The 13,088-nt window shown below is 36.0% G+C and overlaps 1 protein-coding gene across 4 annotated transcripts in view; it reads left to right on the top strand.

The window, feature by feature from the left end:
* CADPS2 (calcium dependent secretion activator 2) overlaps window positions 1–13,088 on the top strand; it is a 285,197-nt gene that overhangs the window by 260,987 nt on the left and 11,122 nt on the right. For all 4 annotated transcript variants that reach the window (XM_066550639.1, XM_066550638.1, XM_066550637.1 and 1 more), the window contains one exon: window positions 2,580–2,687. In XM_066550639.1, the coding sequence (XP_066406736.1) occupies window positions 2,580–2,687 (108 nt within the window). The remainder of the gene's footprint in view (window positions 1–2,579; window positions 2,688–13,088) is intronic.

The raw sequence follows: 13,088 nt of genomic DNA, 5'->3' as shown, positions 1-13,088 counted from the left end.
AATATATTCACTAGGTGTGAAATTCCCATATGTCACAGCTTCAAGACTAGGTAAACATCTCAAAGATAAGGGAGTCAATGCTGATGGGAAATGTTACTTTTTTGCTTTGGCTGTCTGCAAGATGAACATTTTTTATTGAACTTAGTAAAAGAAAATAGTGTATTAATTGCAGAACCACTAGGTTTTAGAATTCACTGGAAGATTCATTAATACACTCGAATGTATATCTTCAAGAACTATAGAGAGCCTTTCATTTACTAGATTATCTCCTTCACCCATCTCTGGAGATTTCAAAACATTTAGATATTTTAAAAATATTTCAAAATATTTTTCCATTATTCCTCCAAGTTAACTCTAGTCTAATTCCTGTAAATTCTGTATCAGGTTTCAGAAAGTTTATAAGGTTGCAACACTGATTGTATTCTCTTGTGCCATCACAAATGTGTATGCTAAGGTAAAATATGGAGTTTTCTGTTTTAAATCTGCTTCACTTTTTGATTTGTCTTAAGAATTTCTATCACATTTTAGTGAAGGTACTTTTTTATGAAGGAGATTTATTAATTTCTGCAAATCAGGTTTTCCAACAGAAAATCTTTTGTCTATTGAAGTCTTAGATTTTTTTATTCTATGCTTAGGATTTAGGTGTGTAATGCAGATATAAATATCAATGGTCCTGCTTTCCTCTTAAGAGTTTCATCTAAGCATATATAGATGGGATAAGTTTTTGCAATGAGCTTTCATTGCTTCTGGAATGACCAGTCCAAATGTAGGAGATATTTCAGTTTTTCACTATGAGTTTTGGAGATGCTACAAGCATGAAAGCTGGCCATCATTCCACATTTAATGGTTACTTTTAAAAAATGAAACTGCCGTATATGCACGTGTATAAATGAAAAAGAAAATCTTTTTATTTTGGAACATATTCTTCTATATGTTGGTGGTAGATTCAGGGAAAAAAGAATTGAACCTCATAAGCCAGGAGGTTTCACTCATTGCAGCTTTATGGAAAGAATGCTGTCATCCTGTTACTGTAATAGGATGACAGCAGTTTCTGGACAGGTTTTAGTGTGGACATGTTGCACTGCTCCTTCCCTCTTGTGCTCAGACCTGTTCATATAAATTACAAAATATTACATACAAGATAATGAGAAATAAGAAAAAAAAAATAAAGTTGAGTACTCACTTGCAGACTAGAAAGAAGGCCTAAATATAAAATAATATATTAATATTTTAACTATATGAGCATGTTCATGCATACAGGCTTTTAAAGTATGCTAAATATTTTACTGTGTTATTCATGTCCTATTTTCAGACAATTACAGTTTTTGAGAAATAGACATGTCTTATGCTTGGGAATTCAGGGGCTGGGTATAACTGCTTTTGTCCTTCTTCCTCAGAACTATTAATTATTCTGTCTTAGCAAAATCTGCATCCTCTACAAATGTTAAGGCCCATGTTAAAACTATAATACTATACTATATACTATAATACTATAAAACTAATACTATAAAGTATTATAAAACTTAACATTCTTTTGCATGCCAAGAACATTATAAACTATTGTTTGGGAGTAAGTAATACTTTAACAAGCTCGTTCATATAGAGGGCATTTGCAGAAGACTTCTCAAAGTGCCTGTGTGCATTCTGGGTTCCAGTTAGAAAAATGTGAACTCCTTAGCAACTTTGCATACACTGCCATTAAAGAGCAAGGTGCAGGCTGTTAGGAGCATTATTGTGGAACAACTTTTCATGACTACAGAGATCCAGAAATCACAGCTGGATTCTGGAGCAATTCAGAGGAGAGAGCAGTTTCTGCTACCACTGTGCCTGCACAGCTGTAGTACCACATACACGCACCATGTCCTAGGGGGTGTGGTATAAAAATTATGCCTGCTCTGCTATTCATACAGAACTTCTATTGGTACTGGAAGGGAAAAATTTTGGTCCTTGCTCCTCCCCTAGGCATCCTCTGGGCTGACTGCACCAGTGCATCAGTTTACAAAATATAAGCATACAGGACTACACTCAAAACTGCCTTTTTATGCCATTGCTCCCAGGGATGTGCTTGAGCTTAGCTTGAATTGCAGTTAGTTGAAGCTTATGTCAAACACAAAATTCAGCTGTACACTGGACTTAAATTAGAAGAAATCTTAGGCAGTGAAAAAGGAGCTGCATGCTTTTTTAAGTATTTTCTGAATGTGATAGCAGGATTTGGATCTCCACACTTGGGCTGGAGTGGCTATCTATGAAAGCCTCACTATCAAAAACAGGGGAAGATATCCAAGTTTGGCACAAGTTTGATGTTTCCAGAGCTAAGACTTGATTCAACTGCATATGGCAATGTAGATTTATAACTCAGAGCTTCCATAAATTAAAACATGTAGAACTACCTTGATAGTGAAAGTTCATGAACATGTTAACTAACCAGAATTCACAGAAGGTATTGTTAATACAGTTTGTACATCTATGAACATTGTAACATTTGTTTTCATTATGCTTAACTTCTTTTAAGTCTCAGTTTTTGAGGGGTTTGTCCTTCTGTTCCCATTACTTTCTCCCTTCATTATTTTTCTTCACAGAAACCAGGAATGGATCTGGCAGACACCTACATTATGTTTGTTCGGCAAAACCAGGATATCCTTCGAGAAAAGGTCAATGAGGAAATGTACATAGAGAAGTTATTTGATGTAAGTAACTAGCCTTGCAAAGTGTCCTTGTAACACTACTACATCAGGAGGGATAAGCTGGACTTTGATGGTGTTCAGCAAGCTGTTTAGATATTCTTCTCTGTTGATAGCTTTTTTTTGCTCATATTTTCTGTGTGAAACTTGAGTGCTAGAGGACAAATAAAATTGGTCAAATATTATTATTTGAAACAGTAACTTTTCCCACTGTGAGTAGTCCAATTATATTCCATCTTTTGATTTTAATTTGTTAATGGAGAGGATTGGATTGGTGTGGCTTGTGGATTCCATTGCAGACCAAATTTTGCTAAATTAAGAAAATTAAGAATTAATTACATATCCCTGCCTGCTGGTATATAGAAAGAGTACACAGATGCCAGGTACATCTGTGGGTTTGGCTGGGACTTCTGCGGAATGACTTTTAGAATTTTGTTTTATGGATTTCCAGTTTAAGACTTCTAATTTCTTGAAGTTGACATTTATAAACATTTACTGAATTTTCAAACTCATTTTCAAATTTCTAATCTGATTTCTGCAAGTTTAGAGTAATCCTCATCCTCAAGGTGCATGTAGTAATTTTCTTCAGCTTTGATAACTTCTGCAGCTTTCTTCCATTCATTCCTTTGCCCTGATTCCTCATCTTTTTGTTAGAAATGATCACATTTCAGTTCATTCAAGTTCTGACTACTAATTAATGTCTAGTATGTCCTTTTTTTAATTGGCTGAAGGGGAAGCTGTAGGCAGCTGAAATAGTACCTTCTGTATAAATTTAAAGCACTACACATGTAAAATATATGTAAAATAAAAGCTATTTAACTATAAGATGAGCTCAGTTTACATGACAATTATCTCAGTCACAATTACATAGGAATTTGAACAGGAAAAGAAGTCATCTCTAGCATTGTGAAATGGAATTTATTACAAAACTAATTCTGGAACATAATATAGACTTTGAAATGTATTTATTTGTGTCATCTCCTAAGTATTTTAGGAAGCTTTGCTGGCAGTTTAATTTAATTATGCAAGTTACAGCAAATGTTTTCATAACAGCAATTCACAGCCTTTACTGTGACACTACAGTTGTGGCAGTCACAGAAGGTCCCATAACATAGAGTCTCAGCCATGGTATGTCATGTCAGTGTTTGTTGTTTGTTAGGCTGGGTGGTCAAAATAAGACTTAACTCTCAGATTTTATATTTCCAGACACTCCCGGGCATCTTTACAAAACAAAAAAAAAAAGTATCATCTGTTTTAATAAGCTAAGTGCTAATATGTGTGAAAAGAATGATTTTATAAAAGCTTTGATGCCCTGCAGGGGTAGAAAAATTATCATCCATCCAGCTGGCACCTTCATAAAGTACTAAAACCGTATTAGCAACTTCTGCTTCAGTTTGCTTTTGCAATGAATCTGCAAGCATATGTTTCATTTTCAAGTTTCTATTTTTTTGTTTTTCTTTGGGGTTATTTTTGCTTATGTTGTCATTTCCTGAATGTTAATAAAATTATCTGCCTAAGGCCAAATCTAACTCTCACTGGAGAGACCACATTGACTTTTTTGATGTAGTGGGATGGGACTGATTTTCACTGTGTCAATGTGGGGCACTGGCCAAGGCCTGGGCACGGGTCTGGGAGCTGTCAGGGGATCCAGCACAGTTCCTGGCATGATTTTGGCTTAGCACTAGCACACGGACAGGGCTTCAGTAGGGCTGAGTTAACATGGGTTCAGGACCTCTTCTGAATTTCATTTCAGCAATTAAGCTTTTCAGCACTAGAAGACATCTCTTGTATGGACACAAGTTCTGATACAGCACTTGCCTTTGAGTTTGCAAATCCTTTTCTATCCCCTTTTACTCAGTAGTATACATTGTATGCTGCTGTGACCAATGCTTGTATCTGTAAGAAAAGAAAAAATATATACATAATGTGTATTTTTTGTATCAGATACCTATTTGTGTCTTTATTTCACTTTCTACATGCTGGTATCACATTTCTATGTAACATCACACTGGGAGATATTATTGATTGGACAGATGCAGCATTAAAAAAGCATTAACAAATATGGAAGTTCATAGCATGCAGAAATGTAAAACAAAGTCATCTCACTCTGTTAATTCGCCTTTCCTGACATTAATTCAGATTTAGAACATTATAACTGAGCAAGATTTTGCAAATTATTTTTGAAGGTTTTTTTGGATTATTGTTATTATTATTATTTAGGAAAACCTAGGTACTCTTTTTATAAATTCAAATCTATCAAGTTATATTTCAATAGAAAGAATAAAATATATTCACTTTTTTATGTAAATGTGCTTGAAGTCATTGGACTGGCTAGAGCTGTAGATCACAGTTGCTTTCCTCTTAAAACACATTGAATTAGTACCAGCTAAGTAATCATCAGCATATTGAAAGAGGAAAAGCACACTTTCCAGTGCTTCAGCCAGGGAAATACCTCATCCAGAATAACAAAAAAACTGACTTTTCTGTGTGCTAGAGGTCTTAGTTATAAATATAGAGAAGATCAGGCCTGAGACACTATTTTAACCCCACAAAAATGTATAATTGCAAACTATTTATGTCCAGATATCACTGACTTGATCCAGGGCTGCTATATGCTGCTAACAGCTATTAGGGTGACCGAGTGAACAGCTTGTCTGTCACACAAGTTATGTGCACAACAAAGATGATTTAAATTTAAGAATAATATTGATAAAAGTACAAGTGCCTGACAGTGAGTCACAATATGTTAAAGCTAGGAGTTGTAACATTTCTAATCCAGCTGGGTAGTTTCAAACTGGAGAGAAGGCAAAAAAATATGTGGTGTTTTATGGCAGTGTTTGGTAAGCCTATAAATGCAGTGCCCTGCTATACAAAATATGAACTTCAGCTTGTGATATGAACCCTTAAATATGAAAGAGGTTCAAATCTACGGTGACTTTGACTGGGCTGGTAGTTTTTTCAGCACCATTTTTAAACCATTTCAATCTTGTGCTTCAGTGTATCCGCTGATCATGCAGCAGAACCAATGTGGGGTTTTTTTTCCTTCATTTCCACTGAAAAACTCAGCTCCTGGATACATTTCATTATTACCTCCTCCAGAAAGACTACAGACAGCAGGCAGAGTAATATGTCCAAGTGCTCCTGGTAGCATTGGTCTCTCCCAGGTCGGTGTGCTGCCTTCCTGTTCTCAAAACTAGTCACCAGGTTTGAAGGCACAAAGATTTTTCACTTGGTCAGTTTATCAAAGACATGGGAATTTATGCCTCCCTTTGCAGGATGGGACATGGTCTTCTTCCTAAAATCAGCTGATAATTTTGCTTGTCAAATTCCTTCTGTCACAGGGATTCAGGACATTTATCTCCTTCTCTCATGCAGTAACAGCCTACAGTTGAGGGCGCAGGGGGGATGGAGAGTAGTGTTTATTTGTTTTTAACATCACAATTCTTAAAGAGCACTTGTAATGTTTATAATCTATTGCATATGATTAAGCTCTGCAGTAGCTCTGGGTTAATGTTTTAGAAACAGTATTTAACATTAGTTTTATTTTTTTGTAAATAATTTTTTAAATATTTGTTTTCAGAAAAGGCAGTAAATCAAGTTGGTGAATGGAGAAATTAAATATTTAGAATATAATTGTACAAAACTAGAATAAATAGAGAATATTACTAATTATTATTAACACCTCTCTTATTTATAAAGACATTTCACGGATAATGTAAAAGCATCTGTGCAGCCTACCAAAAAACAGTGCTGTGTATCTGATCACAAAATTATCAGATTTTAAAAATACCCAACTATGAAATTCCCATGGGATCTGGTTCTACCTTTTCAAAATCAATAGGCCTTTAACGGTTAACTTTAATAAATGCAGTGCTGTGTCCATAAACATGCCAGGTTATTTCCATTGCCTAGACTTAGATTCATGTTTCTACTAGAATTTTTAAGATGGGACTAAAAAATCTTGAGGATTTTAATATATATCAGACTTGTAAATTAAAAACTACTTCCTTTAAACAAAATTGGATTTTGTTGACAAACCTCTTTGAAAAACATTTTTTTTTAATTTTGCATACAGCTCTCATAAAAGATTGATGCAATACTTACTTTCTGTAGTAATGTCTAGTTCCTAAGTGCCACCTGGGTAGATTCTCACTTTCTTGTACCTGTGATTTGCATGTGAAGTATGGATATTCAAAAAGAGTCATTCCAGACATTTTTGCTTCAGATTCCTTCTTGGAATCTGCCAAGATTTGCCATTGAGAGCATTATCTAACAGGTTATTTTGTGTCTGTTGTGGAAAACTGATTGTGTAAACAGATGTATGATTACAGTTTTATTAAGTCTGTATGTGCAGTGAAATCTTTATGCAATTAGTGATTACTACTCTGAGAAATAAAAAATAGTTTCAGAGAACAGCTTTAATGCATCAATGTTCAGCCATTGATACAACTGAAAAGGCTTCCAATTTTTTTTAGGCCATAATTTCTGGGAAACCTCTTCCCAAGTGTACCATAAACACACAAAATAGTTGGAGTGCACATCCTGGAAAGGTGAGCAGTGGCAAAGTGGTGCCCATAGTTATCTTGTACCAGATGGCACCTGTGAGCAGATGTTGCCCATCTCCTCTGGGTGCTAAACTGGTGTGGTGGGATGCAGTATTCCTGCTGACTTTGCAGGGACTGCCCATGTGGGAGGACTTCTGGAGGCTGTGTCCTCATGCATTGTAGCAATTCAACAAGCTGTACAAGAGTTGTATATGGCAGGGAACTCATACAACTGTCTTTGGAGTACAGAAAGACTGAGCATCTTCATAACCCATTTAAAAGCTTAAGCACTTCATATTTACAATGTGGGTTTTGGCTTTTGTATTTCAAAAGTTCAGATGTAATGGGATATTCTTTTTATGTTGAAAAACTGCTTGTATTTTGCCTGGAATGTTTATTAAATGCTAGTGGTGTTCCCATATTCCAACCATTATTTTCATTTTCCATTAGTAGCAGGGATGGAACAATTCAAGTTCAATGATGTGCTTGAGATTATTTGAGGTCTTAATTATTCTTCAAAGGTTATTATGATATGTGCTCTGCTCAGTGGCTAAATGGAGATATGAAGTACTCATCTGACTAATTTCTGTTTGCCATTCATTCTGTTTGCCAAGTGCTTTATTCAATTGCCTAATTTCTGTAGATTTTCTGACCTATTACAAAAAAAGTGTTTAAAAATGTGCAAATTGTGGTGTTACACAGCTAAGAGGAGCACTTAATTTAAATTGAGTTTTCAGTAGTAGCAACTCCTTGTGCTGCTTATGTCTACCTCAAAAGCACTATTTTTGTAATATTTAGTAGTCAACAATGTTTTTCTAGAAAATTTCAATTGTGGATTTTTTTTCCTTATTCTCAAATTACTTCCTGTCACGCTAATTTTAATAAGTAATCTTCACTTTTGTTGTTATGTAATTATTTGCAAGTGTGTGATTTGACAAAAGGTCTACTTGGTTAAAGGCCACATTTGAATCAAAAGCTGTGTTTGTATTAACCTCTGCGAAACATGAGAGGACCGTGCCTAATTACTTAAAAAAATACTCAACAAAAATGGATTGTAGCTTGTTGATCTTCTTATTTCTTTGATAACTCAGAGTAATCTTCAAGAAATATGTGGGCTTCTTTCTCAGATTCTTGAAATTTGATCACAGTGCAAAATTGTCCTTTGGCGCAAACCCAGAAATACGCATCTTTGCATGATGCACCTGGACATATGTGGCAGGTCTGGTAGAATCAGCTAATTAACAACACAGGCTTAAACAGGCACCTCATCTGGCAGTGTAGTTAGTTGCCTGATGGTGCTCAGCAGGATTTGGTAGTGCTTTTTATTTTTCTATCCTAATGGTCTGCTGCCCACCTAATTTTGCCTTATTGTCAGCCACTACTTACCGCAGCTTGAGGCCCTCCCAGGAGGCTAAATTATTATCAAAGGATTAGGGAGATGTAGCCTTGCAGCTCTGACATTTCTGATTACTTGTCTATGCCAGAACAGTAATTAGCTGTGACTAATTAAGAAAAATGTTCCTGCCATAGAAAACCATTTAAAAGAACCGAGAAGTAGAAAAGCAATTGAAAAGCTGAGCGGTGCTCAGATTTGCCGATGCTCTTTAGATTTTCACCAAAGTCTTAACTCATCTTTAATTACGTCTCTTACTTTATAGGGGAAATAGAAAGCTCGTGATATGGAAACCACTCTGTAGTTGTCTCGTGATCTAACAGAATTTTTTGTCATTTTGAAACAGTTGTTTCTCTTTTGGTAAAAGAATTTTAAAGAAAATTGTAGGCAGCGTCATTGAAAAAGTAAGTTATATTGATATGCTCAAATATAGGAAACTCTTCTGCAAGATGGAAGCAACATCTTCCAAACTTACTGTTCAAAGTCTTTTTAAAGTTCACTAAATTATTCCTGATGTTTTCAAATAGACTCACCTCATTTCTCAAGGTAGCAAGCTCTATAAAAGAAAAAAAGTTCATTTGAAATCTGAAAAATGCAACCTTTCTCTGTTTTCATTTAGTATAGAAGTTTTCTTTGATTTTTTTTTTCTGGATTATGCTGACAAAAAAAGTGCCCACTCTTAGAGGGTGCTGATTCTGCTGCTATGACTGCAGCAAAGCTCAGTTCTGTTGAACTGAGTACAATCACAACATACTTAAAGTAAAGCATGTGCTTCAGATTTTTCTGCTTCAGGACCAGAATATTCAGCACTTTGTAAGCTGTTTTATACTGCAGCTGATAGTGTTTTCTCTAGAGAAACACAATGACATAATATGACTGTATTTTACGTGGCTTTGATAGGATACACTTTCACATCTTCATTCTTTATGCCATTCTTAATTCCTGAATTTCCAATTTGTTGTGTACCACACAACCCAAAAAGATACCAAAATTATTTTCCCAAGACATTAAATATCCCATAGTCCAGTCTGCATTTAGTATTCATGGAATGGATGTCTGACACCTTTTTCACACCAATTCAATCTTATTAAAGTTTTCCAGCTGGGAAGTAAGAAACTATGAAATAGATATTTTGATATCTTGCTAAAAGTGCTCTCTGGATATAAAAGGAAAATAGAAGATTATTTTTAGGGCACTAAAACTCATAGCCTGATATTCAGAATTCCTTATACTGCACTACCCTCTAAGTTCCCTGACTTGTGTGAGAAGCTCACCTTTTTAGAGAGGAAATAAAGAACAATGTATAAATTGGTCTTAAAAAGCAATTTTAAATGGGTGTTACAAGTCACAACAGGAAAAATGAGGAGAAAAAAAATATTTTAAAACCCATCTGATTTTTTTTTTTCCTGAGGGAAGTTTTTCAATCAAATAGAACCACAAACGGTTTTTGCTTGTATGTTTGGGGAGGGTCTATAATACTGGGAGCTTCCAGTACAGTTTTCTCATATGCATTTCTGGTATATACTGTATATATGTAGTATATATGTATATACTATAAATATATAAGTTATATGGATAGATCCATATAACTTATTAACTTAGTTATATGGATCTATCCATCACTCACAATATCCATTCATTGAAAACAATAACAATTCTGTCTAATAAAAGAGAGCTCCTTCCAACATCCAGGCCCAATTTAGTCCTTTAACCTTTTTATCCCACTTAGGCATAAAGTAGCAGCATCTCATTCCAGGCACTGCACTTTTTCTTCTTACCTACCTAGAAATGTGTCTAGCAACTTAATAGAATCAATTGAGCATGGACAACTATAAAAATATAAAATAGCACTGAAACTTCAGATGAGGCAGTCAGTAAGTGTTAACTGTGGTTGCAGCTTTCACATTCTACACAGTCAAGAGAAATCAATAAGGATTGTACCATTTTTATTGTCTTACCTAATGTTTGTTCACCATGAAGTGCCAGGCACAAGCACCATCTAGGGAATATTGATTTCTTGATGTACTGTAATTCACACACGTATAAACAGCAGGAGAACCTTGTGGCTTCTCAAACCTTACTTGCAGGTTTGATGTTTATACTTTGTATTTCATTTGGGTCAAGCTTATTTGAAAAAGGAAAGTAAAACAAAACTCTTCTTAAGTGTTCACAAATAGACACACAACCACATTGTTGATCACATTACAAGGAAAATAGTACCAGAAACCATAAGAATAATCTGGTTTTGTTATAACGAGTCAGGTATAACACAAAGAGGTTGCTATGTTACAAATCAGAATAGATAAGGATGCTGAGAGTGCTCTGACACAGATTTGTCAGTGGAAAGAGCTTCTTCACCTCTTCAGTCATGGGAAACCAAAGCTTTAGTGGTGGTTTAAATGTGCAGAAGTGTTGAACTGTACAGAGATGATTTTCTTTAAATAATTTTCAGGTGTTTCAAGGTATATTTTCTTAATTTACATTGCAGTGACTTTCTTTTACATTATACTGCACTTAAAGAACAAGGAAAAAAGTAGAAAATATTACAGATAAAAATCGGCTCAAAAAACCACCCCAACACAGCTGTAAAATTTACATAGCTGAAAGAGTGTTCATGGGCAACAGGGTCCGGGATGGAAAGGAGCAAACCAGGCACCTGCCCAGTCCAACAAGATTTCATCCAAAGAGAAAGGGGAGAAGAGAAGAAGGAGGGAGGTAGGAGGCTGGACCTCTGCTCCCCATTAGGGCAGTGTAGTGGCCAGTTGCTGTGGTGAAGAGAGGAGTAGCTGCAGCAGTGTGCATCTCCCTGTCTGCTTCACAGCTACATCCAGCTCTGCCACATGGCACTGCAATAACATAAAGAGTAAATGGAGGAGTCAAGATTGATGAGGTGGAAAGAAATGAGCTGCCTGTAAATATTCACTCAGAACAACTCAGGATGGTTTAAATACTGTAATAAAAAATATGTACTTGACCTCTCTCCACAAGGAGAAGGGAGTCTTAAGTAGAATATTCTAGGACAAAATGTACTAAAGTGAATGTAAAAGCTACAGCACAGATTCTCGCCCAGTTTCAGCCTATCTCACTTTTGGTACTGAGATGAAGAATATTCTTACTTAAGGGAGAAGCTAACAGGAGGTCTCCTGTGGTCCCTTTGATGATATCTCACTCCAGGGAGTGAGAAGTCCCCAGGGAGTTCTGGATGAGTGGGCTAAAGGAGAGATGGGTGTCTTGATTGCATACCTTACAGGCAGAGTGAACCCAGACCTTTAGCCTTACTGAGGGCCCCAAAGATGATACAAGGGCTGGAGCATCTCTCCTGTGAAGACAGGCTGGGAGAGTGCGGGTTGTTCAGCCTGGAGAAGAGAAGGCTCCAGGGAGACCTTAGAGCAGCCTTCCAATACAATAAGGAGACTTATAGAAAGGAGGGAGAGAGACTTTTTATAGGGGTGTATAGTGGCACAACAAGGGACAGTGGTTTTAAACTGAGAGTGTAGGTTTAGATTAGGTGTTAGAAAGAAAGTACTTACTCAGAGGGTAGTGAGGCATTGGAACAAGTTGCCCAGAGAGGCTGGAGATATCCCATCCCTGAAGGTGTTGAAGGTCAGGTTGGATTGGGACCTTGAGCAGTTTGGTCTGCTGGATTGGCAGGAGGATTGGAGCTAAATTGTCTTTAATGTCCCTTCCAACTCAAACCATTCTATGATTGTATAATGTTAGGCATTCACTTAGGAAGACTGCTTAGCATTTGTACAGCGAAATACATTTGTAGGGCTTTTGAAACTAGAGCCTGATAGCAAGAGGCAAGTGTTTATTGAGTAACAACTTGGTCATTTTGCATTATGTTAATTTGTTTATTTTGAGGATCCAAGCTGGCTTTCATTTCAGGGTCACTCAAGTGATGTTCTCAGTTCTGTGCCTTGGAGGATGTTTGTGGATATACCCAAATTGCAACACAACACAGTGTAGCAAGACTGACAGTGTTTGCTCCACAGAGTTTAGCACTAGAATAACCTATGGAAGTTTTGTTCACAGATGCAGTGCATATCCAGAGTGAAGCTGTTTATACTGTTAGTCTCTCACAGTCAGGCGCATCATGCTAGTACCTACTGTTTAAAATCAGAACAGTAACATTACATATGTCCAGATATGGAAGGAAGTTACGTGTGGCTAATTTTGCAAACTTACAGTTTTTCAGCTTATCTGCCATATCTGAAGAAGCCAGAAAAACAAAAAAGGTCACAAACATTATAAAGTAGCATATATTGTAAATTGCTGTTTAACAACTAATATGAAATACAGGCAAATATGAGTACTGTATATTTTGAATTAAAAGTATATATTTATTTGTGATTTGGCAGCAGTTCTATAGCAACTAGCCATCTTCTAATTAGAAGCCAAAAATACAAAAAAATTACTTTCCTTCTAACAGATAAGCTTTTCATATGTTAGATGTTCTTTGGTTTTTCA

Source organism: Molothrus aeneus, chromosome 5 (genome assembly GCF_037042795.1).
Source record: "Molothrus aeneus isolate 106 chromosome 5, BPBGC_Maene_1.0, whole genome shotgun sequence".
NCBI lineage: Eukaryota > Metazoa > Chordata > Aves > Passeriformes > Icteridae > Molothrus > Molothrus aeneus.
The sequence above is the reverse complement of the archived record's forward strand: the minus strand, read 5'-3'. Positions and strand labels throughout refer to the sequence as shown.